The sequence below is a fragment of the Augochlora pura genome, chromosome 1 (assembly GCF_028453695.1).
Source record: "Augochlora pura isolate Apur16 chromosome 1, APUR_v2.2.1, whole genome shotgun sequence".
Classification (NCBI taxonomy): domain Eukaryota; kingdom Metazoa; phylum Arthropoda; class Insecta; order Hymenoptera; family Halictidae; genus Augochlora; species Augochlora pura.
In genome coordinates, this window is record NC_135772.1 from 11,047,267 (window position 1) to 11,069,561 (window position 22,295).

At 36.5% G+C, this 22,295-nt stretch overlaps 2 protein-coding genes across 8 annotated transcripts in view; one reads left to right on the plus strand and one right to left on the minus strand.

The window, feature by feature from the left end:
• Fas1 (fasciclin 1 Fas1 domain-containing) overlaps window positions 1-22,295 on the plus strand; it is a 350,940-nt gene that overhangs the window by 242,855 nt on the left and 85,790 nt on the right. For all 3 annotated transcript variants that reach the window (XM_078183768.1, XM_078185481.1, XM_078184620.1), the window contains exon 3: window positions 16,238-16,428. In XM_078183768.1, coding sequence (XP_078039894.1) covers window positions 16,238-16,428 — 191 coding nt within the window. The remainder of the gene's footprint in view (window positions 1-16,237; window positions 16,429-22,295) is intronic.
• Window positions 3,441-9,168, minus strand: Orc3 (origin recognition complex subunit 3). 5 transcript variants are annotated; one of them, XM_078181703.1, is made up of 14 exons: window positions 9,003-9,168; window positions 8,379-8,510; window positions 8,171-8,291; window positions 7,950-8,104; window positions 7,699-7,856; window positions 7,526-7,634; window positions 6,953-7,117; window positions 6,656-6,850; window positions 6,474-6,590; window positions 6,090-6,377; window positions 5,770-6,003; window positions 4,960-5,079; window positions 3,881-3,948; window positions 3,441-3,644 (listed from the first exon to the last, which is right to left on the minus strand). In XM_078181703.1, exons 1-14 carry the CDS (start codon window positions 9,024-9,026, stop codon window positions 3,551-3,553), a joined length of 1,980 nt encoding a protein of 659 aa, XP_078037829.1. In that variant the 5' UTR covers window positions 9,027-9,168; the 3' UTR covers window positions 3,441-3,550. The 5 variants fall into 5 exon arrangements, with proteins under 5 accessions (XP_078037829.1, XP_078036177.1, XP_078036990.1 ...); XM_078180051.1 differs by having other exon boundaries at window positions 6,444-6,590; XM_078180864.1 differs by having other exon boundaries at window positions 7,947-8,104.

Consider the following 22,295-nt stretch of genomic DNA (forward strand, 5'->3'; position numbering starts at 1 on the left):
TTTAATCAATAATATATTAACAATTGTTGTCAACAATCTGTCTCCATCTAGTTATAAAAATTCTGTTCGAATTAGTTCGACAGCTTACATTGCAATGTTCTAGTACAATAACTTATTTGCATTTTAAAGTATTCTGTTACTTGCATTGATATAATCTAAGTAGAAAATTGTTTTAACAGACATCGTTGCTTTCATTCTATTTAGAAAATCAAATAACCACAATAATATCTGTTTTCATAATAGATATTTCAATTTAAGCATAGCGGCAATATCTATTTTATCTAATTATTATACCGTCATTGATGCTGACAGCTTCGTTACGGCGGCGATCAATTTAAACGAACAGCTTTCCTTCCTGGTACACGTTACCCGTTACAGAGTTTCATGATTGGCGTTGATAATATTGTTCGAAGGATAAAGGATAAAGTACCATATCCTCTCAGATCATAAAACGTCATTATGAAAGGTAAATTTGTAACTTGCAAACAAATCTACAATCTGCTTATTACTTGAAAATTCAAAACATTATTTTGGAATCCACGGCCACTGCTACCACATTATCTAAAGGAACTATTTTCCTTGTAATAAATCTAATCAAGTATTTCTGGAATATGCACTTGCAATTTGTGCTCCTTAACAAACACCTTCATCGTTAAACTTTGCAATCCTTCATAAAAATTCCACGTCAACGACCTCCGATCAGAAATAATCATTAAGTTCCAAGTTCATTATTTTTTTCTCATCATTAGATTTTGTGAACTTATGAAAAAATGAGTTGCTGAATTACAAATCAGTGAAAACATTTTAAAAATTCAAAAATATTGTTACACTATTTACAAATAACTTAAATGATTAAACGAAATGAAATAAATATCTACGCTACTCCTGTATTTTATAATTGGTGCAAACAATTTTAGTTCTGTAGAAAAATCCGTATTCCATCTACTCATTATCCATATCTCAAAAAACAGAAGCTACAAAGCATTTTCTAGTTAGTTTTATAATCTCCGGTGTTTCACAGTTCCTCGCCTATCCTTTCTTAGTTACCTAGAGCAACTGTAATTACTCTGCTAAAAAAATACGTGATACACATTGCTCGAAGAAAAAAAGGTCACTGAACAAACTAGGTTTGAACATCAATGATTCACATGCACAATACACGAACATCTGCAGAACGGAAAGAACAAATAAATGTGCCGCTGTAGGAGCTCAGGTTCATATCAGATGCAAGCACCAAGAACAATTTAATCCGGGATTAAAACAGAGTCAGACATCCGGAAATTAATCCGAACAGCATCGCGCTGGAATTGAGACAATGCGTGCTCGCACAGCGGCTGTGTGCAGCTTGAGTGTTACAGAAATCTTCGGTATCGATCATACCGGTATCACGGAGCAGGCTTCCGAGCCCGTATGTGGCACAAAGGCACGCGGATCAGTAAGGAATGTGTCAAAAGCTCAACACGGTTTAGCGGTTTCCGCCTCCGTGAAATCCACATGATGGATAGCGTGTCCGCGCATTGAATAGCGAATTAAATACTGCTTGATTCACAAATTTACCTATCCGAGGTTTCTATCTGCCGTGAACACTTGGCCTTCGTAGGATTTCTCTGGCTGCCAGAGAGCTCTTCCTGCGAAACCAGAATCGAGATACGAAATCGCACTATCGCGTTAAAAACAATTTAAGTCAGCTTATGAAGCCATTAATAAGAGTGAATTCTTCTTAATCGAATACTTCATTCGAATAACGATTATTCTATCTATTTATTCGAATAAGCTATTCACATATATTCGCAATCAGTTATTCCTATTTATTACACTAATCTGTGGTCATGTTAGCGATACCGAAAAAGTGTAAAGTTTAACGCCCGCTAGGGAACGTCCACACATCAAAATATTCGCATCTTCTCCATTAATTTGATAACTGAATTAAGTCATTATGATTTTTTTTCTGGTAGAGAGGAGAATTAAGTTATCAAACTTGAAGCATTAGTAACCGTAATAACAGATGGGATATGATCAGTATTATCAGTTACAGTATTATGCCTGCTACTCTCCGTTATCGCATTTAATCGCCAGAAATATAGCAACGGAAACAGTATACTGTATTTAACGGCTGGAACAATCATCAAATTTCATCTTGAATTTCTATTCTCAATGGATAGAACTAACCTAAAATATCAGCTCGAATTTCGCCGAGTAACGATGGCCTACTACTAGATCCGCGCGAACCCGGCAAGAATTAATGTCCATTAATTAAAGAGATATTTGTAATCGTTCAAATAACACACTTTCACGTGAGCCGCATGTTCGCCGGAATAATTGCGCCTGCGTATCGCAGAGATTCGGGCGTGCCAAGTTTCCGTGTCATCCTACGTCAGATAACGATAACGCAAACTCTATTAGGGAAGTTCCGATCGGCTAGAATCCACGGGGTAGAATTTGGACGCACAAAATCGACACCAAGGGACCAGCCAAAGGTGTTTCGTGTTACGCGATGTGTATTTGTTATCGGGAAACAATCGTGGTCCTTGATGACGTAATAAAATTATCTGCTGAAATTCGCCGCAAAGTGTGCATTATGTTAACGCGCGTGGTTGTTAGTTGAACGTACGTGGTAACGGTGGCTGGGAATATCGTAGTATTATACTATTGCGCGCAATTATTTGCTGCTGTTGTGTACTGACTACAGTATTATGTTGCAATAACCAAAACTAGATGCTGCATCGCATCTCTCATTAATTTAATTCTAGTCTGGAATTTCTGAAAATTTTGCCTAGATGTACGGTCATTTTCAGTTAGTAATTTTACATTTCATATATTGTATTATGATAGAAATCTTGAACGGGCCGCAGACGATATTTCAAACATTATTATAGTAGGCCATTTTTAATATTTTACAATAAACGTTTTATACTCGATTAAAATAGGTGGAAATTGAGAAAATAATTGATAGAGTAATCTCGTTTTACTACCTCACCTACTCACTTTGGCATGAATGCATCGAATTACCAATCGAACTATAAAGGTATTCCCCTCATTTGAGGAATTACGAGATTCATAAGCAGGCTGTGGATTTTATGCATTTATTGGTAAAATTGATAAAAGAAATACAGAACAGTGAAAACGTTAGGCGAAACTATTGTTACCTTATTATATTAAACTATTGCACTAAGAAATATGGTTTTGCACAAACCTTGTTTTATGTAACTGCGGCATGAAATTCTCGTTTTGCATAAAGTTCTAGAGGCTAGTTAGAAGAAGTTCTTATCATTGATCCGATTAATAATTCGTAACGTAATTGTTTCCATAAAACTTCAACTTTTCAATAACATTATTGAAGATTGTAGAAAATGTTAGTTGATCAGACACGATATAATACACGAATGTATCAACGATTGAAATCGGAAGGTAGGTAATAAAAAGCCGAATATCTTGCGGAAATATTTTATGATAAAAAAAGGTATAAAAATATGTGATAATCCAGAGAAAAATGTTCGAAGCCCCGCGACTGTGCTTCCGATGCAAAGAAGTCGAAAATGGGCAATAATCTTCACATGAGTCGTTTTACGTGATCCGTTTTCTTCCTTGAACTCTTGATGAAACCGAGGAACTCCAGCTCGGCGACCGCTTGAGTAAAACGAGCTCTAAATCTCCGTTAAGGATACCTTGGCGCGCGATAAAATTCACACGGGAACATGTGTGAATTATTCAAACAAGAGGTATGCAGCTCGAGGAAGTTATATCTCTGTCGGAGCTACGATTTCGCCATTACGAGCTACGATATGAATTCCAAACGACCAGTGGTTAGACAAATCTTTATACGCTCTATTACTGGCGGGACATTTGGTGGCGTGAAAGTCACCTAAATGAAAAAGGATACTGCAGTTTGGGATCTACGTCGCGTTGCTCCTTTGACTCGCTCTTCGGATCCACAATGATCAAAAATGCCTGCAAACGATCGTTTAATTCCTGTAACCACCAGTAGTTCTCGCCTTTCTTCAATTAGCTTATGGAATTAGTTTTTGATTGTCACAACCACCTCTAACTTTCTCACTTCGACATTTCTTCATGACTTATGGACAGCATAGTAGAACTAACAAAGCAACACAAACCTGAAGTATGTCCTTGTGAAAATGAAAGCTGATAATTTCCAATTGGATTAGCCAATAAACTAATATCTCTTAAATTCAGCACAACAAATAACAATGCACGATGTTTATTCCAGAATAAGTGTTTAGAAAAGCATTTAATACGTCCACTGCTATGCTACTTTTCATAAAAGTTTAATAAGACACATGCAAGTCGTCTACTGGAGTCAAGAATTTGGACATCAGATGTTACTATAAAGATTCTTTCACAACATTCTCGCAGCTTTATTGTTTAAGTTTATAAAATGGATAGAGAAAATAGGTTCTCAAACATGCAAATTTTGTTAGTTAGTCGTTAGAGAACTGCGTCTTTTGATTTCATATAATTACAACTAGACTACGTATCTGTTATGCAAAATAAAAATTGTCTAGACAAAGAATGTTTAGCACACAAGAAAAATGAGAAATGAAGAAAAATGGCGTCAGGGTAAAGGGTCCTCAGACTTATCCTGCTACACCCTCTGGAAAATTCGTTTTCTACCGCTGTTGATTTATGAATGGTTTCGTATTTCGGTTGGGACCGACTACCGGCTCTGGATAATGCATTCCCAAAAATCTTACGAACACCATATGCAAGACAAATGTAATGACGCGCGTTGGAGCTGCAACGAACCATAGTACTCTGAATTTTCCTTGGGCATGGGTTCGTAACGTTCTCCCCATGCATTTCCCAACTCCTAATAATCGCACATGATTAAATAGTCCACACTCTGAGGCCACGATGCTGCGTGGCCGATATATAGCCGACCGGTGCGTGACCGTACGTGTAACCCGAATTAACTTGTGAACATGAGCACCGCCGGATTGTTACCTGCAGCCAGTCGTACATATTGATCAACTTCCTGGATTCCAAGTGAAGTTTGTAAATTATGCTGAGGTCGGGCAGGCTGGACGGGATGGCGTCCTCGGTCTCCAGTTTGCAGCACTTGCACTGAAATATGTATTTCCAATTAACTTGGACGCCCACGCCGCAGCATCGTTTTCCATTTACAGAGGAGCCCTTAATCGATAACCATCACGACCGCTGATAGTGGATCAATGACGAAAATAGAGTGAAACGCGATAGTCGCTGAAAATTAGATATTCCGTGTGATGATAGCGTTTAATTCGATGGACCTCAAAATTGATTCTACGTCATAACAGTGCGGTTACTCGTATAAAAATATTGTGCATCTATTTGAAACATCAGATGCAAATAAAAGTTCCTTATTCATCTATTCGTTATATGCATGAGTACATAGAAACCGTAATCCATTGATTTATATTTATGCTATAGAAATGGTGATTGCTAGTTTCATGTTTGAAAATAGTAAATGATATTTTAAATATTACTAGGATGTACCAGTTTTTAAATCTTTCTCATTAACGAAAAAATAATTGCGAGGAAAAAAGAATTACTCTGGTCGCGCTAAGATATCCCGAAAAAAATTCGAACTAAACAATTTCCCCCCAACCATCTTAAAACTTTTAGTTCTAAAAAGGTTTAAAAAGTAACAGTCCCTAATGGAAATCTATAGCAGTGACATAATTTATATTTCTGATGTATAAAATCGTCCTTCCATTGCTTTTTGCATGAAAAATATCAGTTTCCGTACAAGCCTTTTGAAGTTTCATCACTTACATTTAAATAAACTTGTGGATTATTCAGCCCACTGTGCACCGCGGCCCTCAAAGATCCTCTAATGTGTTGCTTCGCCAAGGCACCATCGTAGAAACAAAATATCTCGTATGCTGGTACATGATGCGGATTGATTATGAACCTGGTAAATATCTGCTGATCGAGAAACTCAATCACGTCCAATTGAGCCTGTTTGTAAGGCGAACGAGAATGCGTCTTGGACATTTTCAGAAGTTTCTACAACGAAACGAGAAATCAGAAAGGTTGTCCCTTATTTTATCAGTTTATTGTCCGGCACTCTCTTCATCAGTTTCATTTCAGACCTCTTTCAATTGATGTCGATTGAGTTTCTCGCCGGTGGAAAGAATGTCCTTGGTCCCTGTGTCTACTTCTAGGCTAGCCGCCTCGATTGTTGCGATATGAGCCAGAAGATCTGTTTTTACCTTCTCCAAAACTGAATCTTTCGAGCATTCCATAATTGCGACGAAAGAATTCAATTTCGAGAGAAGCTCCGACTTTGACAAAAAGCCTAACAGTTGCAGACACTCTTTGTATTCTGGCGACTCTTTTAGATCTTTTGCATAAACTGCCGTTGTGTAAAATTCACGCAACTAAAATTCATTTTTAAGAAGCGTTTCGTTTCTATATTTTTAATATTAACGGACGTTTATTTTTACCGAGACTTTCATTTTTATAATGTTCTGTACCTGTTTACCCATGGGAGAGTTTGGCAATGGCGCCATCAAATTGTGTAAACACTTTAATACTGTTAAAAAGCAATCCATATAGCGGTGAAATTTTTGTAACAGTTGTGCTAATATTTCCTGGAACGAAATGCCTTTGATGACCCTGAATAAATTTCTAATTCAATCAGTGATGCTAACAATACCTTGAATTTGTTATTATCTATTTGTTCCTCGTTCTTCTCTTTTTGTAATTTTTTAATATAATCGTTTATTGAAGGTAACATTCTTAAGTCCGTTATGTGATCATCGGTTAATAAAGATATCCTACTTGCTATCTCACTTGGTTGACAACAAAGGGAATTTACGTCGTTCGCGTAAAAATGTTGAATCATACAAACCTACATGTTCGCCAACAAATTCAGGAATAATTGGCTTTAAACATTGTAATTATTCCCACGGGCAATATAATTAAATACAATAACAAAAATAGCAGGTAATACCTTGTAACCTTTTAAAAAATTTTCGACAGAAAAATCATAAAACAGAAATATATCTGTCAATAATTGAAACGCTCGACCTGTTAATTTAAATGGTATATTTGTGGAGAAAACAATATTTTCCAATACATCGGACAAAATGTTTATTTGTGTTGGCGAATGAAAGACCTGCAGAAAAAAAATGGATTAATTTTAAAAACAAAATTTATGATCCTCCAAATGTAAAAGTATATACAGTGTGTTCAATAAGTATTTTTACACTTTTAAAACGATACTGGACTAAACGATTTGAATTTCTGAAAAATGCTGGAGGGACTAGTTTACTGTACAATGACTAAAATACATTCTTTTTTATTACTTGGAACGACAAAAACAGTAAAAACTCGTGGTTTTTAATTTTTTTATTTGAGCTTGTAATGAAAATTTAAACAATTCGTTTTGTAATAACTTGTATATATGTATAATAAAACCTGAACGTAAAAAAGATTATTGTTAAGAATATGATACTAGTTGGAATACAAAATAGATATTGAATAGAGTAATTTGATAAATTATTGGCTCGATGGCCATTAGTACCTGCACATTTAACTTTGAAGTAACATCATATGATAGAGATCTGTGAATAGCATGCAACGTAGTAGCAATGCCAAATATAAGAATAAACTTCATTGTACTCGAATAGGAACTGAAAAATTGATGAAAAGACGAGATTGTATTACTGAATGAATAGAAGAAACTGGCAGCAATACCTGAGCACAGAAATGAAGTCGTGTAGTACTGCTGAGGAGGAACTCTCAAAGTCAGTTATAATTATAACAAGTGGAACATTTGATTCACAGTATTCCTGATACCAATAATTTAAGGCACGCATTGTACACTGACTTTTCTTAATTTTGTTTTCATCATTCTATAAAAAATTGTATAGTGATTAAAAATTCTTTAGTATTATATATTTCTTTTATAATCGAAGAATGTTTATGTCTACAAGAGGACTAACTACTTTGTCACTATTTATCAGTTGATAAATTGTTTCTTCCATGAGATATTTCATATTATTCGAACTCGTGTTCCATATAACTGCGATATGTGCTGTTATTGGCTCGATTGTGGTAATTATTCGTGTAAACATTTCTGCATGATCAGAGACATTGATTCCTACAATTCAGCTGTTATAAAATGTGTACTTTGCAAACACAATGTTATATTGAAAGATATAATCACCTGTTAATACGATAGCTGTTTGAATTTCATTTTCCAGTGATTCTAACGGTTTCTTTTTAACTTTGGAAACAAAATGTACTATATCCTTAAGAATTTGTTGAAACATAGTAGACCTTATGTGCTAGAATATTAATGAAGGTTGTCGATAAGGAATAAAAGAATTTTAATGTTAAATTAATTCATTCGTATGCTGCTCGTGACGTAATACCTCTGTAGCTTCCTCAATGCGTGCCCAACATTCTATATAAGCAAGGTACCAAGGTTCATTTAAATAATCTGGCTGTCGATGCTTTCTATTGCTATCACCAATTTTGTAGTTACCTTTGTGTGCAAAAACACCCTACAATACATCATTAAACTATACTTCTACAATAAGCAGTTAATAGCATAAATTTAAAAACAGAAAATCCTTATATAAATATGAGAAAAGATCTCACGATTATTAATGCACAACAGACTTCAATAATGTATGTAGTACACAACAATTTTAAAATTTTAAAATAAAAGCTAGTATATACATTATAACCCTACATTTTTCCACACATTTATTTAAACAATTACACTCGTACAACATCCTAGCATTGTTTGGTGGGAAAAACCTAGTACACTGTATAACATAAATATTTCGATAGGAAATACTGATTTACCTTTACAAATAGAACTTTAGAATAAGAAAGAAATATGATTATACAGTGATAAGGAATCCAGGAAGCTTATTGTTATCTTAATTCAAAAAAAATTGTTGAAACTTCGTTAAACAATCATTTCAAATAGACGTTATAGCGTCGTTATTTCGAGGTTATGTAAATACGTGCAACAAGTTGTACAGTACCTTCGACACAGAAACGTTGTCCATTTTGAAGAAAGAAATGAGCAGCGTCAAACTTGTTAGTTGAACATCAAAGGTTTATATAAATGCATCAAAATCACATAAAAATAAGAAAATTAAGTAAGAAAATGAGCACAAACACAACCCCGACCCGGGTCTTATTCGCAACTGCGGCACACACTTGATTCCGCTGGCGCTCCTAGGTAGCGCTACTTACCAGCACGGCTAACATTTGGAGAATCAAATGCTTAACATAAATGAACTTCATTAAACAGAAATATTATTAACTGTAAAGAGTATATAATTTATTAGGAAGAGAATTTTATTTTTACGAGCACCAAATCCATTTGTCATATTAGATTAATTTTCATTACAAGTTACGTCAGCTATTCTAAAATATAAACACGTTTAAAACTAAACATAACGAGCAATGAAAGTGCCTGCATACATTTTGTCTCGTAATAGTGGCGAGATCCAAATTATTTAGATCCGTATAGTTTTTGTTATCGTAGCCGCTCCGACAATGATTTATTTTATAGCGGTTCATTCGAGCAATTCTTATGAAAGTGTTTTTATCTTTTTCATAATTGTTAAATGAGAAATGGGTCATTTGACCGCGGTAAATTTAGTGTTAATATTAATTCTTCAACGCACAGATTTAAACAATTAAATTTCTTCTCTATTTTGCTTTTACTAAACTCGAATCTTCTAACATGTAATGAAATTTTTACTTTACATATTATAAAACTATATTACAATTCATCAGAATATAACAATATAAAACAGTTTTTAAAAAACTAATAATTCTTTCATATTTGTTTACAACTATATTTGAATCGTCTGAAATCACGACATTTGAATGAACAAACTTTAAAATTGAAGAAAGACAAAATATTAACCGGAATTCGAATCACACGGGCTAACAGGAATATTCGCGGTGCCCACGCAATTTTGGCTAGCCGCACGCTGTATTTTTTTGCTACACGGTGAAGAGACACGGTGCTATTTGGCTTGCCGCAACTTCGTAATACAGGAGCATTTATTGAAACGCACGCGCCTGCAGCAATATCGTAGCAGCTGCAAATTTGAAACTGACTACGAGTCTGTTTGCAGCACTTCATGGCATCGTGTCCGAAAATAGAAGTTCCTACCAAAATGAATATTTTCAATTTCAAAATGAATTACTAAGAAATATTACAAAGTTACTATGTAACAAATTCCAAGACCAGAGTAATCTCATTCCTTAATTACTGAAATCTTCTTATGATTGGAAACTACTCGTTGAAATGGGTTTATCTATTTATTGAAGTTTTATATTGCCATGCCTTCAAAAGTTTAATAATAAGTTTAACAATAATCTAAGTTTTAATGTTACGAAAAAATTATGTACTTCTAGGCATAATTACAATAAAGAAGTTACAAAAAATTAAGCGTTTTTTAATTTTAATTAAAATTTTGATTTTGTATGGGAGTATTTTTACTGAGAAAGATATTTAATCATCGCTAACGTATTTTTGCAATGAGCTACGAAAATACTTTGTCTGCATTACTATATCTGCAAAAAACAAAATAATTCTAGAGCTAGAGGAAGACAATATGGTGGAATACCTCTTTTCAAACCTTCTGTTGATCAACTAAATGAACTAAAAAATAAAAGCCTTTAGAAAATAGTGTGCACGTGATATTGCGAAATAAAAAACAATTAACTAGAATCGCGCATTCAGACGGCGTTATAACGGATAATGCATAGTGGCAACCAAAATTTTCCGAATTAGGAGTCAGGCTGGCGGTCATGTCATACGGATTTCGCGAGCGTAAGTTGCTACGATCATTTGAATCGCAAATGCACCGATTGAATTCGTCGAGGCTGAGCAAACAATCCGGAAACCGAGAGTTTGATGCCGTGCTTCCTCGCGGGCGCAAAGTGACGGGGGTGGCCGTCGAACTTTCGTCGAACTGGTCGTTCGGGAAAGGAGGTATGAGGGATGAGAAATGTGGGAGAGAGAGAGAGAGAGAGAGACAGAGAGAGAGAGAGTGAGAGAAATGGGGGGGGAGGATGAGAGTGAACGGTGCTACTTGCCCGCAGAACTTGCCTGCCCGGAACTCGTAATTGATTTAAAGAAGTGTCCAAACAAGATGCCGCGTTTCGTGCCTCGCAATGTACCGAAATACACCTTCGACAGTGTGCGAGCGCGTAAACGACCATACAACGAGCATCGGAACTGAGATTATTCCGAACTCGCAGGTCACGCTTCCGTATTTCTGTCAGGTCCTGCCTGAAAACTCTCTTCGTTTCCTTCTTTCACGAATACAACAAAGCATTTTCTTTTTTAAACTCCGCCGCGTCAGAGGAAATCTTCTTTTGCTGGTACTCGAGACGCCGCAAACTTTCTTCATTAGGTCCGATTTAAATCAATTCCGTGTGCGGATTTCATGGAGTTGCCGCAACAAATTGGCCAAAACCATTTAATAAGTCGTACCATACCAATAAAGTATAGCACCGGTTACCGATTCCTTACTGTAAAATCTTACAAATTTTCAAGACTATTTCGTGAAACGTGCTTGAATTAATTATATCATTGAAGTGAGTTAATAATTAAAATTTTACATCTGAAGTAATATGGGCGTCTAATGAGCTCTTAGCCGAAAATGGCTAAGATGGATATTCGAAAGAATCCTTTCCTGAAATCCTAAACATCTTCGTTATATTATACTTGATATCAATATCTTGTTGTCTGTTTTGCAAATATGAAATGTTTTTTAAAAAGCGAATATTTTCAAATTTCCCTGATTTTCCTACATTAGACGAGAATAAAGCTCTATCTGTGACGCGCAAATAGTGTGTTAAGTGGATCATTTTGGGGAGACAATATCATCGTTTCTTGACAAATTTTAAATACTTTTCAGAGAGGTCGGAATAATCAATTGACTAATAATCCCTCATAGCGACAATCCGGCAGCGCGTATTCTTTTTATTAGTCGAGACTTCGGTGGACTACTTTCAGCAACGAGCCGGACTATAGACGTTTTCGGCCAGGGAATATAAATCGATTGCGCAAGCAGCTTTGTACGAATGTTCTCGTTTTGTGGTCGGCCATCACACCTGTGCCCCGAGGGGCTTCCTGCGAAAATAAATGGGTTTCGATCGAGGGCTTAATCATCCGCCTTCGTTGAAAGCGACGCGACGTCTGGGACAAAACGATGCAGAGATCAACGGAGCTATTGATCGCCGAATACAACGTATTCGGTTGTGCTTTCTTTTTACCAAGCCGGTCAATCGTCGCTTCGAATGAGTAATACGCGAATATTTATTAATAACTGAATCCCGAAGATATCATCGGGCACTTTTATAATTGAAAAAAATTTCTCTTTCGCATTTTATGTCAGTGGAAAAGTTAAATCCTCACAAATTCGTTCTATAGAGCCGTCCTTGATACCTAATATACATTTGAATATCGAACATTTTATACATTTCGCTCCGTTCTTAACAAACTAATTGTAGACATTTTAATTCATTAATTAACACACTCGAGCCAGCGAATATTATTAATAATATTTTCCAGCGATTATAAACATTGGCGAAACTTTTTGTATACTTCCGGTATTTATATAATACATCATATTTTGTGAATATTTTACATTTATTTGTTATGGTGTTACCGATCATACTGAATTACGCTCGCATTATGCATGCATTATAATAACACATATATTTTATAACATACTTATGTATGTTATATCTATATATTTTGTGTCCACGTGTAGAAAATTAAGTTGTTTTTACACCTGTCGTTAACGAAGTTAAAATCCGAATTTCGTTGATAATGTTATATATAACATTATACATGCTATATTATATGACAGTAAACTCTGTCATGCTGCACATACATAAAACGATTTTCTTAATTTTCTCTGAATTGCCAGAGAACTGCATAGGCAGTTGCGCAACGAGTGACAGGTAGACAGCTTGCAAATGCAAATGCAAATGCAAATGCCAATGGGAAGGTAATAGTAATCCATAAAGATTCCCTGAATTTTTATCCCAACGTCACCATTAAAATGACGAATAGAATACACCGGCGGTACCGTATAAAAATAAACCAATATGTAATCACCAAAAAAAAAAAGAGTATCGACAAAAATTAAACTAGAAGCGTGCTCTATGCTGATTTTTTTTATACAGATTGGAAAAATATCGGAACTTGAAAAATGGTTCCCGTGTGAACTGTGCTCAATACGCAACCGTTTGTGCTTTATCCCAAGATAGGCAAAGCGGTGACCCATTTCCCGATCGGATTGCTATCTGTAATGAAAAATGAGTCCTATAACCACACGCCCGATAACATTCACCGATGAAAAATTCGGATGGGAAACTTATGCAACGATTAAAATCAAAAACTCGACTCTTTCAGTATTTTACACCAGTTCACATCAAACTAGACGCATACTGCTTTATCGATTATAAGGAAGAGATGCTATAAAGAGATGCGTTCGAAATGGGCGCGGTAAATGTTACTTGTAGAAACGAATCGTGTTGGTGAAAATAAAATTCAAGATGAAGTAAACGAAATATAATAATACAACGAGAAAGTTCAATACTACATATACTATAATAATTAAAGAAATAACGTTAATATTATCGTTTTATTAGACTATTCGTAAATACCAATGTCCCTTTCAAGAGAACGATTTTAGGATGTACAGTAAATTCCCTCTAATTGCCAGCTTGTAATCAAAAGTATATAATTTTCAAAGGAAGATACAATTATCGGAGCCGTACGGCTCGTTTTTTAGTTGTTGGTAATCGTCAGCTATAAACCTCCTCTTTCGAAATTGTCCATTTTTGTTCATAAACTGAGGGACAATTGGAGAGAATTTACTGTACTTTCACTCACTTCTTCTCTTTATTCCGTAAATCAGGTCCGGGTGAGTCGCAGCTCTTTTCCTCTCTTACGTGCTTCACATGCACCTTTAGACATCCCTCACACACACACGACTCCATAGCTTGCAGTACAGAGTAGTGGTAGTAGTTTATGAAACCCAAGTAGTAGGGAAATAGAAGGGTTGGTGGTGGGAGCTTGTGGTTCGCGGTCGAAATGAATCGTCTAGGGCTGTCGTAAATTATTCTGCAATTTCAACGAAATTATCATTATTATTATTACAGTTTTAAGTGTACATAGGTAATATTTAATCTAAATCCTCATATTTCTCCTGCTACAAATTAACTTACATGTACTTCAAAGGCTTTTGTATAATCTAATCCAATTAAGAACAAATACCAATGAATCGAATGGATTGAAACAAGAACAATCCATTCCCAAGATGAGAATTTAGTGTCGATTTCATAGTGACACCGAGGTGGGAAAAATCATAAAACACGCAAATAAATCCGGAGCCTGGTAAAACGTTATTAATCGAATTTTCCCCTCGTATGTCGGTCTCCACAGACATCCACAGGCCATTGTTTCGCTTCTAACTCGGCGAGCTACAAAGAGCCGCGGAAAAAAATCGAGAGGTTTCCTGAAGAGAAAAACTGAATGTCAAAGAGCAAGCGACAAAGGTACAAAGGTGGTCTTGTTATCTTGTTACCGGTTGAAACGTCCCCATAATCCTCAGGTTTTCCTAGCATTCCCAGCTGCTGGGGGATATCGGCCTGCATCTTAGCGAGTTCAATCTCGTGCGTTCGGGGATGGGAACGGCGAGAGAACCGACAACAATAGCGCTCATTACAAACGCCAGGAATTGGGTTCTGTTTCATAAACCGGCCTGCCGCAACCATTGTCGGCTAAGAGAGACACTCGGGCGCGAGTTTCCCGTTTAACCGCAGTAAAGGGATCGTCTTTCCCGTAAAAATCATTTTCTTTAACCGGCCATCGCAAAGGTGGAGCCGACGCAGATGCGACAACAGTTTCGCGGGGTTCCGAAGTCGACGACGGCGTGACCGTTTTCTTTTCATTTGATGGCTGCCCGACCTGCAGTTTCGCGCCGTATCAGCGAAAAATGTTCCCTCGGTTTTGCAAACCACGGGTGTTAACGTCTTTTACGAGGATCCGGAACATATCTAAGAATGATTCCGCCGCGACAGGACGCCGAGATTGATCAACTGGGAATCGTCGTATTCAAATATCACCTGGGATCATCGAGACATCTTGCCTGTGGACGACTAAAACCGTTTTTAAGGAATAGCTAGAACGAGTATCAGACGCGAGGAGTCCTTTCTTCCTTTGCTCTATTTTATGGCTTACGGAATAGGCTTGCGTGTTCGTTTATTTAATACGCTCGCTACCAGGGTTTATTTCGATGACAGCCTTCATAACGTAACTTCTTATGCTTAGCAAACTCGCGATGAAACAATTTAGACTTCTAATTCCATTCAAAACCCTTATGGTGTCTTTCTGGAATTCATTTCTCGTATCAAAAGTGAAATGTATCTTCGGTTTTGTTTACCCAGTCCTCATTCTCTTGAAGATTGTTGTATATTTGTTCAACATTATCTCAGACGTGTAACTCGACCGAGGATTGCACCAGGATTAACTCAACTAGAAGCTTGTTTTGGTGGCACCATTGAACAAATTAAAAGTTTTAGGCAATTACATATACGTGTATAGTTCTGTAAATGTCAGTAGATATTAAGGTTTCGAGCATATCGTGTACCATAAGTCTTATGTGATAGAATTTAATGTTGAGCAATTCTGTCGATGACGAAGTTGGCTGTATTTCGCAATGAAAATAGTAATTGAGAAACTCCTCTTTAAATAAAATTGTATTTCAAGACTTATTTCGTATAGTATAATATTTCGTGTACTTGAGCTCACTCTACGACGTACGGGAAAAATAAGAAACAAAGTAATATTTTTTTAAAGTCGATTTTCTCGAAAATATAACCCCGAATAAAAAAATGATATACTGAATTAGTTTCTTATTTCTTTGATCTATTGAATTATTTTCTACTCGGTTGTATTACTAATTCCGGCCCATAAATAATTTAAAATCACTGAAGAAATGGTCAAAATCAAATGTTCGACTTTCCTTGAAAATGTCCCAAAACTTGTGTTGATACTGTATAAAAATAATTGATATGTGTTTGGTAAGTCAGGTAAATTGGAAACACAGAAGATGTACAAATAGAATGACAGGATAGGAGATAAATAAGACAATTTTTTTAACGTCTGCAAGAAATTCGTAAATACCTTGTCCAGAAGAGAACGATAAGAAGACTTTTCCTCTATTTGTTCCAGCGAACTTACCGAAAACGTTGGAGAACCTGGGGGAGTCAATTTCATCGGAGTTCGAGGGTAATCCGCCATTATGGGTCACTCGGAAGCAGACCGCACGCGGCGAGGAGGTTTACATAAATAATGCGAAGATTCTCACAGACCAAAGTAATTTCGAGTCAAAGGTTAATGTCGGCGGCGAGGTGAAAACGCAGGTGAGTTTTAATCCGCGAGCTCGATAAAGCCGGACGGCCGTGATTAAGCTTACCAGAGAAAAATAAAACCATCTTCTACAGAATCTTTCACGATCCAAGCGGATCTCTCTCTCTCTCTCTCTCTCTCTTTCTTGCACTTTCTAACCGCAGTCGCAGCCGCGGTTAATTTAATCGCAAATTACTTTTTTATGAGCGTAATCTCGCGAGTAATTAGGTTAGTTTACGTGCTGCTTTGCGTGAACATGGCTTCCGGCGTTCAGCATGATTTTCTCGGAACTGTGTCCAAGAACTTGGTCCGCAGCACTTTCCAAGCTCGCGGTCGCCTTCTAACGAGCTTTTAATGAGCTTCACGGTCCGACTTAGCCTCGGGACCGCTACGTTGATAGGTATCGCTCGGCTTCGATAAGCTCTTCGAATATTCTTCAAGCCCTTCAGGCAGATTTCTTATCGATTGAAAAGTTCGCTGCGCGACTCAATACATGGAACACAGCGGGTCCACGGAAGCAAGAAATTGAAAGAGGATTGCCTTCGAGATTATTGAAACGCCAATTAACCCGCGGCCATTTATCATCGTCGAGTACGTTACCTGATTTCAAGAGGCATGTTTTAACGATGTCTAATATTGTTCCGATAAAAAATTCGGTGAAAATAATTTTGTTTTCAGTACTTCTCTTTTTATGCTTTAATTGATACTTCGAACTAAGACTAAGAAGTAAATAATTATTATTCATCTTTATATGATTCGTCTAATCCGTGCATTAAAGTATGGCGTTTCAAACAAGTACATTTTCCATCACATTTTAGACATTTACAACATATGTTTAATAGAAATCATATTGTACTTGCTCGGAATAAAAGGAACCGACTCTTACGTTTCGTACTGTACACGAACATAATAGAGTTTGTCAATAAACTCAAGTAAAAAGTCGATTATAAATTATCTTCCTTTTCAGATAGAAATACCATGTACTATACGTTTGAGGATATGGAAAAATTTTAATTTTTAACTCTCCTAATCTCCCAGCGTGAGCTCCTGGCCACCTGATATCCTCGAAAAGTTGATTCAAAAAATCATAAAAAAATACCAGGACATTCCACGGGAATGTACATCCCGGGGTCGTAAAGTAGACACTTTCAGCTTCAATTTAACATCGAGCTAATACGAATTTCGAGCTATTTCTGATCAGATAAACCGAATTTGTAGCCACTGTTAAATTAACCAACAGGTAAGAATACGTATATCTGTTCTTCTATTAGTGGAAGAAAATCTTACCTTTACGAACTTGCTTGAAATTTATCGAAACAGATAATTCGTTATCGATTTTATCTTAAATTATTTTAGAGTGTTCGTTTAACAAATATTTAAGAAGCAAAATAATACGAGCTTTTATAACGAATATTGATGAGATCGATTGAACGAAGAAGAATTTATAATTACATTGTAATTTCTTTATAATTATATTACAATTTAATTTATATAATTTTATATTATTCAAAATGTTTCCAGTTATTTTGGTTTCACGTGCACAATCCACAAATGAAAAATCTTTAATTCAGTTGCCGTCAATATCAGAGTTTGTCGAATTCACAGCGGCAGCGAAATTGTGTCGATGGAAACTGGATGGATAAAAACTTTGTCGATGGGATAATTGTCGCTGATCTCGGCTCAATCCGCGTGTACATGTCTCGCACGAATATTTCGAATGAATGCTTTAATGCCAAGTATCATCGTCTGATGAAAATCAACGGCGTGCAACTAATCTCTTCCACAAACCTGTCCATAGATCAATTCTGTTCTCCTCGACCCCTTTTCCTCCCCTTATTCATCTCTCGGCACTATTAGGGAAACTTTTCTCATCCACTTAACGTGGAAGTTCTATTGCGACCGATACTTGTTACTTGTTAGTAGAGCAACGCGGTATCAGATCATAATTAATGTAGACAAAAGTCGGCTAATCGAATAACTTTTTACAATCCGATTCGCATTTAAGTCCCCCCTTGCCGCGCGTCCCTGACACGAGCCACGAAGTTCCTATCGTGGTTGGGTTGCCACCCTGTCACGAATGCAATACCTATTTCAGCAAGTTGGATGCACGCGATTAAAAATTTAGATATATCGGATTATACGACGTGTCTCGAAGAAAGAGTGCCTTTTCGTGGGAAAGTAGCAGACGCAGCAGCTTCTGGTGATGGTAAACAGAAAGTGCACATGTCCCTAGGCAACAAGTTCTGCATTGGAGATTAGAATTTTTAGTTTCTATATTATTCAATTGGAATTCGAATTTCTTGCTCAATTCTTATCAATTTAAGCGTTAATTCAACCGAAAGGTAGAAAAACAAATACAGAAATGACATAAAGCACGTTCTTAACATTTTTTTTAATGCCAAGTTATATTCCAATACAATAATATTAGAGCAACGGTTCCGAGTTTGATATTGGAGAAAGCATTTAAAGTAAAAATAAGTTAAAATATAAAATTGTGAAAGTATAAGAAGTATTTAATATATTTAATAATAATGTCATACCGTTTTCTACTGATCAAAGTTACTAAAAGAAACAATTTGTTTTTATTTAATTTCCGTTTCTTGCAATCGTTCTTTCAAATTTCTATTTGCAGTCTACTTGTAATTTTCTTAGTAACTTAAATGAACTCATGGTTCCGAAGCTAAAGAATTATAGTTAACCCTCATAGTATTATTCCAAATCACTTGCATTTGCAATTTTCACCGCAACCCTGGAATCTCGATGGAGGTTCATCTCGAGTGGCCGACATCGCCTCGAACAAAAGGATTTTGCGGGTCGCCTAAACAGCGGTGCCGATCGAATTTTCTCACGCAGCCGTTCTCCGTTCGCGCGAAACTATTCGCCAAGTATTTGGCCACGGCGGTGGCTGATTTTCAATTTGCTCCTCTCGCCGGACCGTGGCTGCTTTGAAACTCCCACGCTCTTTCAATCCGCTCTTCTTTGCGCTGGGCTCGCTTCGCCCTATATCCCCCGTCCGCTATTTTTCCCCCCCATTAACCGTAACTCTTTAGGCGATCCCTCTCACTGGCAGGGTCGGCGGGTGCAGTTATTCGGACTGGAATTTCTTTAAATTGTTAAGAAACAGGGACGGGGCTGGCTGGGGCCGTCTGCGAGCCTCGGGCAACGCGTGAAGAAGGAAACGCGTTCCAGCGGCGTCTAATGAGATCAAAACCCCGCGAGCTCTCCAGATTAAAAACTACGTTGCTTCCCTCGACCTCGCGGCTCTCCATGCACTCTCTATCGCTCAATATTCCCCATGCATCGCACGCGGTATACGGTGACTCGCATTAATATTCGGACACCTTTTAAAAGCGGAGAGAATAACTTGTATTTCGTCTTAGAAATGGGCTAGTGTGCTAAGCCGTGTCTATAGAATTGTTTTCTCTAATTGCAATTAGTTCGACTGAAAAGAAATTTGCTTCTGAACCTTTTTATCTGAGGTTATAGCGAGAAGTTAAGTCAGTTGATCATCATGTTAGTTACAAACAATTAAGACTTTTTTTCACGGTTTTTTGCACTTTCAACCGGTTTGAATTTTAATTATTGGCAAATTACCAATATGGAATTTAAAAACCCTTACAACTCATTTTCAAGCGCAGTTTAGCCGATTTAATATTTTTTCCATGGGGTGGTTATGAAAAAACAGTCTATATAAATGTGAAAGTTCTGAGGAAATCTAGTTAACAGATATTTAAATCGGATGTTACTTACAAATGCGCCTCGCGCGCCTAATGAAAATCGGCCTGAGCCCGGCGCAGTGAAGAGGAAAAGTCCGTCCGAAATGCACATCTCTAATTTCGCGCTACCTGGTCGCGTTCAATATTCCCGTTTTCATCGCCTCGTGATATTAAGACGAGAAAGAAGCGACGAGAAAATTAATTTTTAGTTCCTCATGGATTTCTAGGTTCATGAATAATCTCGTTTGCCCGCGTTATGGTGTTTTTCCCCCATCGCCGTAGCTGCTCATCCTGGGACTGTGTACGCAGCGTCGTTCCTCCCGCTGAGTAACGAAGGCTGCCAGGAATTTCCTCGGAGTATTTTTTCGCTGGATCGCCGGCCGTGTGATGTAGTTCACAGCGAGATCGTAAACGTTAACGGGTGCCGGGACTTTGTCAGTTATTACAGCAAGCTTCCGAGTTGATCTCGCGTTCCTCCGAGGATATACCTCCACGCGAACATGAACGCGGAACATCGGTTTAAATAAGCTGGAAAATATTTTTATACGATTTCACGGCGACCCAGCTCCTTTTTCTAACTGTTCACGCTTCCCCTAACGGTTTTAATCTCATTCTCGCTGCATGGAAGCTCGCTCTCGTTTTGCTAGACAAAATATCGGATCGGTGATTTTATTGCATTCAACAAATATCTAAAGAAAAATGGTTCCGAAAAGGTGTTAATTATTTTTTCACAGATCGGATGGATCGGACACAGATCTTATTAATCCTCTAAATGTTTAAAAATTATATAAAATTCTTCCAACTGTTTAAAAACGAAATTATTAGGATATATTATCATTATTATTATCATTACACTTATAATGAATTATTAAACAATAAGCAACGCTAACAGTGAATCTTGTTTATAAAGTCTGTTCGGAATAATTTCAGTCATGTTCAAATCTTTTGTCTTAATTTCTCTGTCAACGATTTTTGTCGTACTCGACATGAGCACAGGCAGCATTTTGTTATAGAAGCTGGAAGATTGATTAATTTTGCAGCGATAATATAGTAAACCCTTAATTTTTTTAAATAGTGAATTAATACCGAAATGGTAGGGATTTGCCACGCCAAGCTAGAGATTATCACGGCACTAATAATAATACTGATTAGTATTAACCGTGTGCGTTTGTATTGCGTTAAGCATACATTGTAATGTTCACAGCGAAATTATTTAATTAATGTAGTTCACTGCGAGCTGTATATTGCGTTTCACGTGGATAATGGGACTCTCGAATAGGATTTATAAGATTCAACTATCTTTTTTGTTTCATGCAAATTTGCATAAATTGCGTTTTTATTTAGCTTTGAATTAAGTAGTTTTGAATGAGAATGGAACGGTTCGAACATTAACGACTTTCTCATTTTTTCACAGACATAGAATAGTAGAATTGGCAAATTCTATGACTAAACCGACTAGTTACGTATAGAGATTTATTATACATTTGCAAACTGGAACTTTGTTTCATACATTGATTATACTGTTAGTAGAATATTACTTATTCATGTTATTTGGCACACCGTTGCAGCAGATTTTGAGTTACTTGATGTTGTCGTAATCCTTTCGTACGTGGCAACGTCGCAACAAGAAAGATGCCCATATACATATATGGGTGTATATATACCATATACATACATCAGCTAATGAAGAATATATGTAAATTTTTCATTAAAATAATATATTTATTGGAGTATGAGATAATAAGATAGAATAGACTACAGATTTAAAGCATTTACATATAATAAAAATGTTAAATGTCGAAGAAAGAAAATAAATAAAAGAATTAGAAGAAACGTAACTTAACAACTTATCGAAAGTATTCAATAAAGAAAAATAATTTGAATCTTTTTAGAAAATTATATTTCTTTTAAAAAACTATACTTACCATATCCTTACATTTTTAATAACTAAAAATAAAATTTGATTTCTATTTGATAATTACGCTCAATTCCGTTCAAAATCTACTTAATAAAGCATTTAGTAATAAATATTGCACGCCACATGGAACAAAGAGTGAATAATTGAAAATATACATATTTAACTAGATTATAAAGAACTAATGAAAAAGGAGGAAAAACGCATTCTGGAAACAGGAACAAATAGCGTAGAACCATTTCGCATTACC

What these genes read in the sequence shown, in the direction of transcription:
- Orc3 (XM_078179197.1), bottom strand. Translation starts at nt 9,026, where the DNA reads ATGGACAACGTTTCTGTGTCGAAG. An exon ending in CTTCAAAGTTAAATGTGCAG is followed by an intron (nt 7,118 to 7,525) that starts GTACTAATGGCC and finishes TTTTTTCTGCAG; the next exon opens with GTCTTTCATTCGCCAACACA. An exon ending in ATCCACAAGTTTATTTAAAT is followed by an intron (nt 5,080 to 5,769) that starts GTAAGTGATGAA and finishes TACATATTTCAG; the next exon opens with TGCAAGTGCTGCAAACTGGA.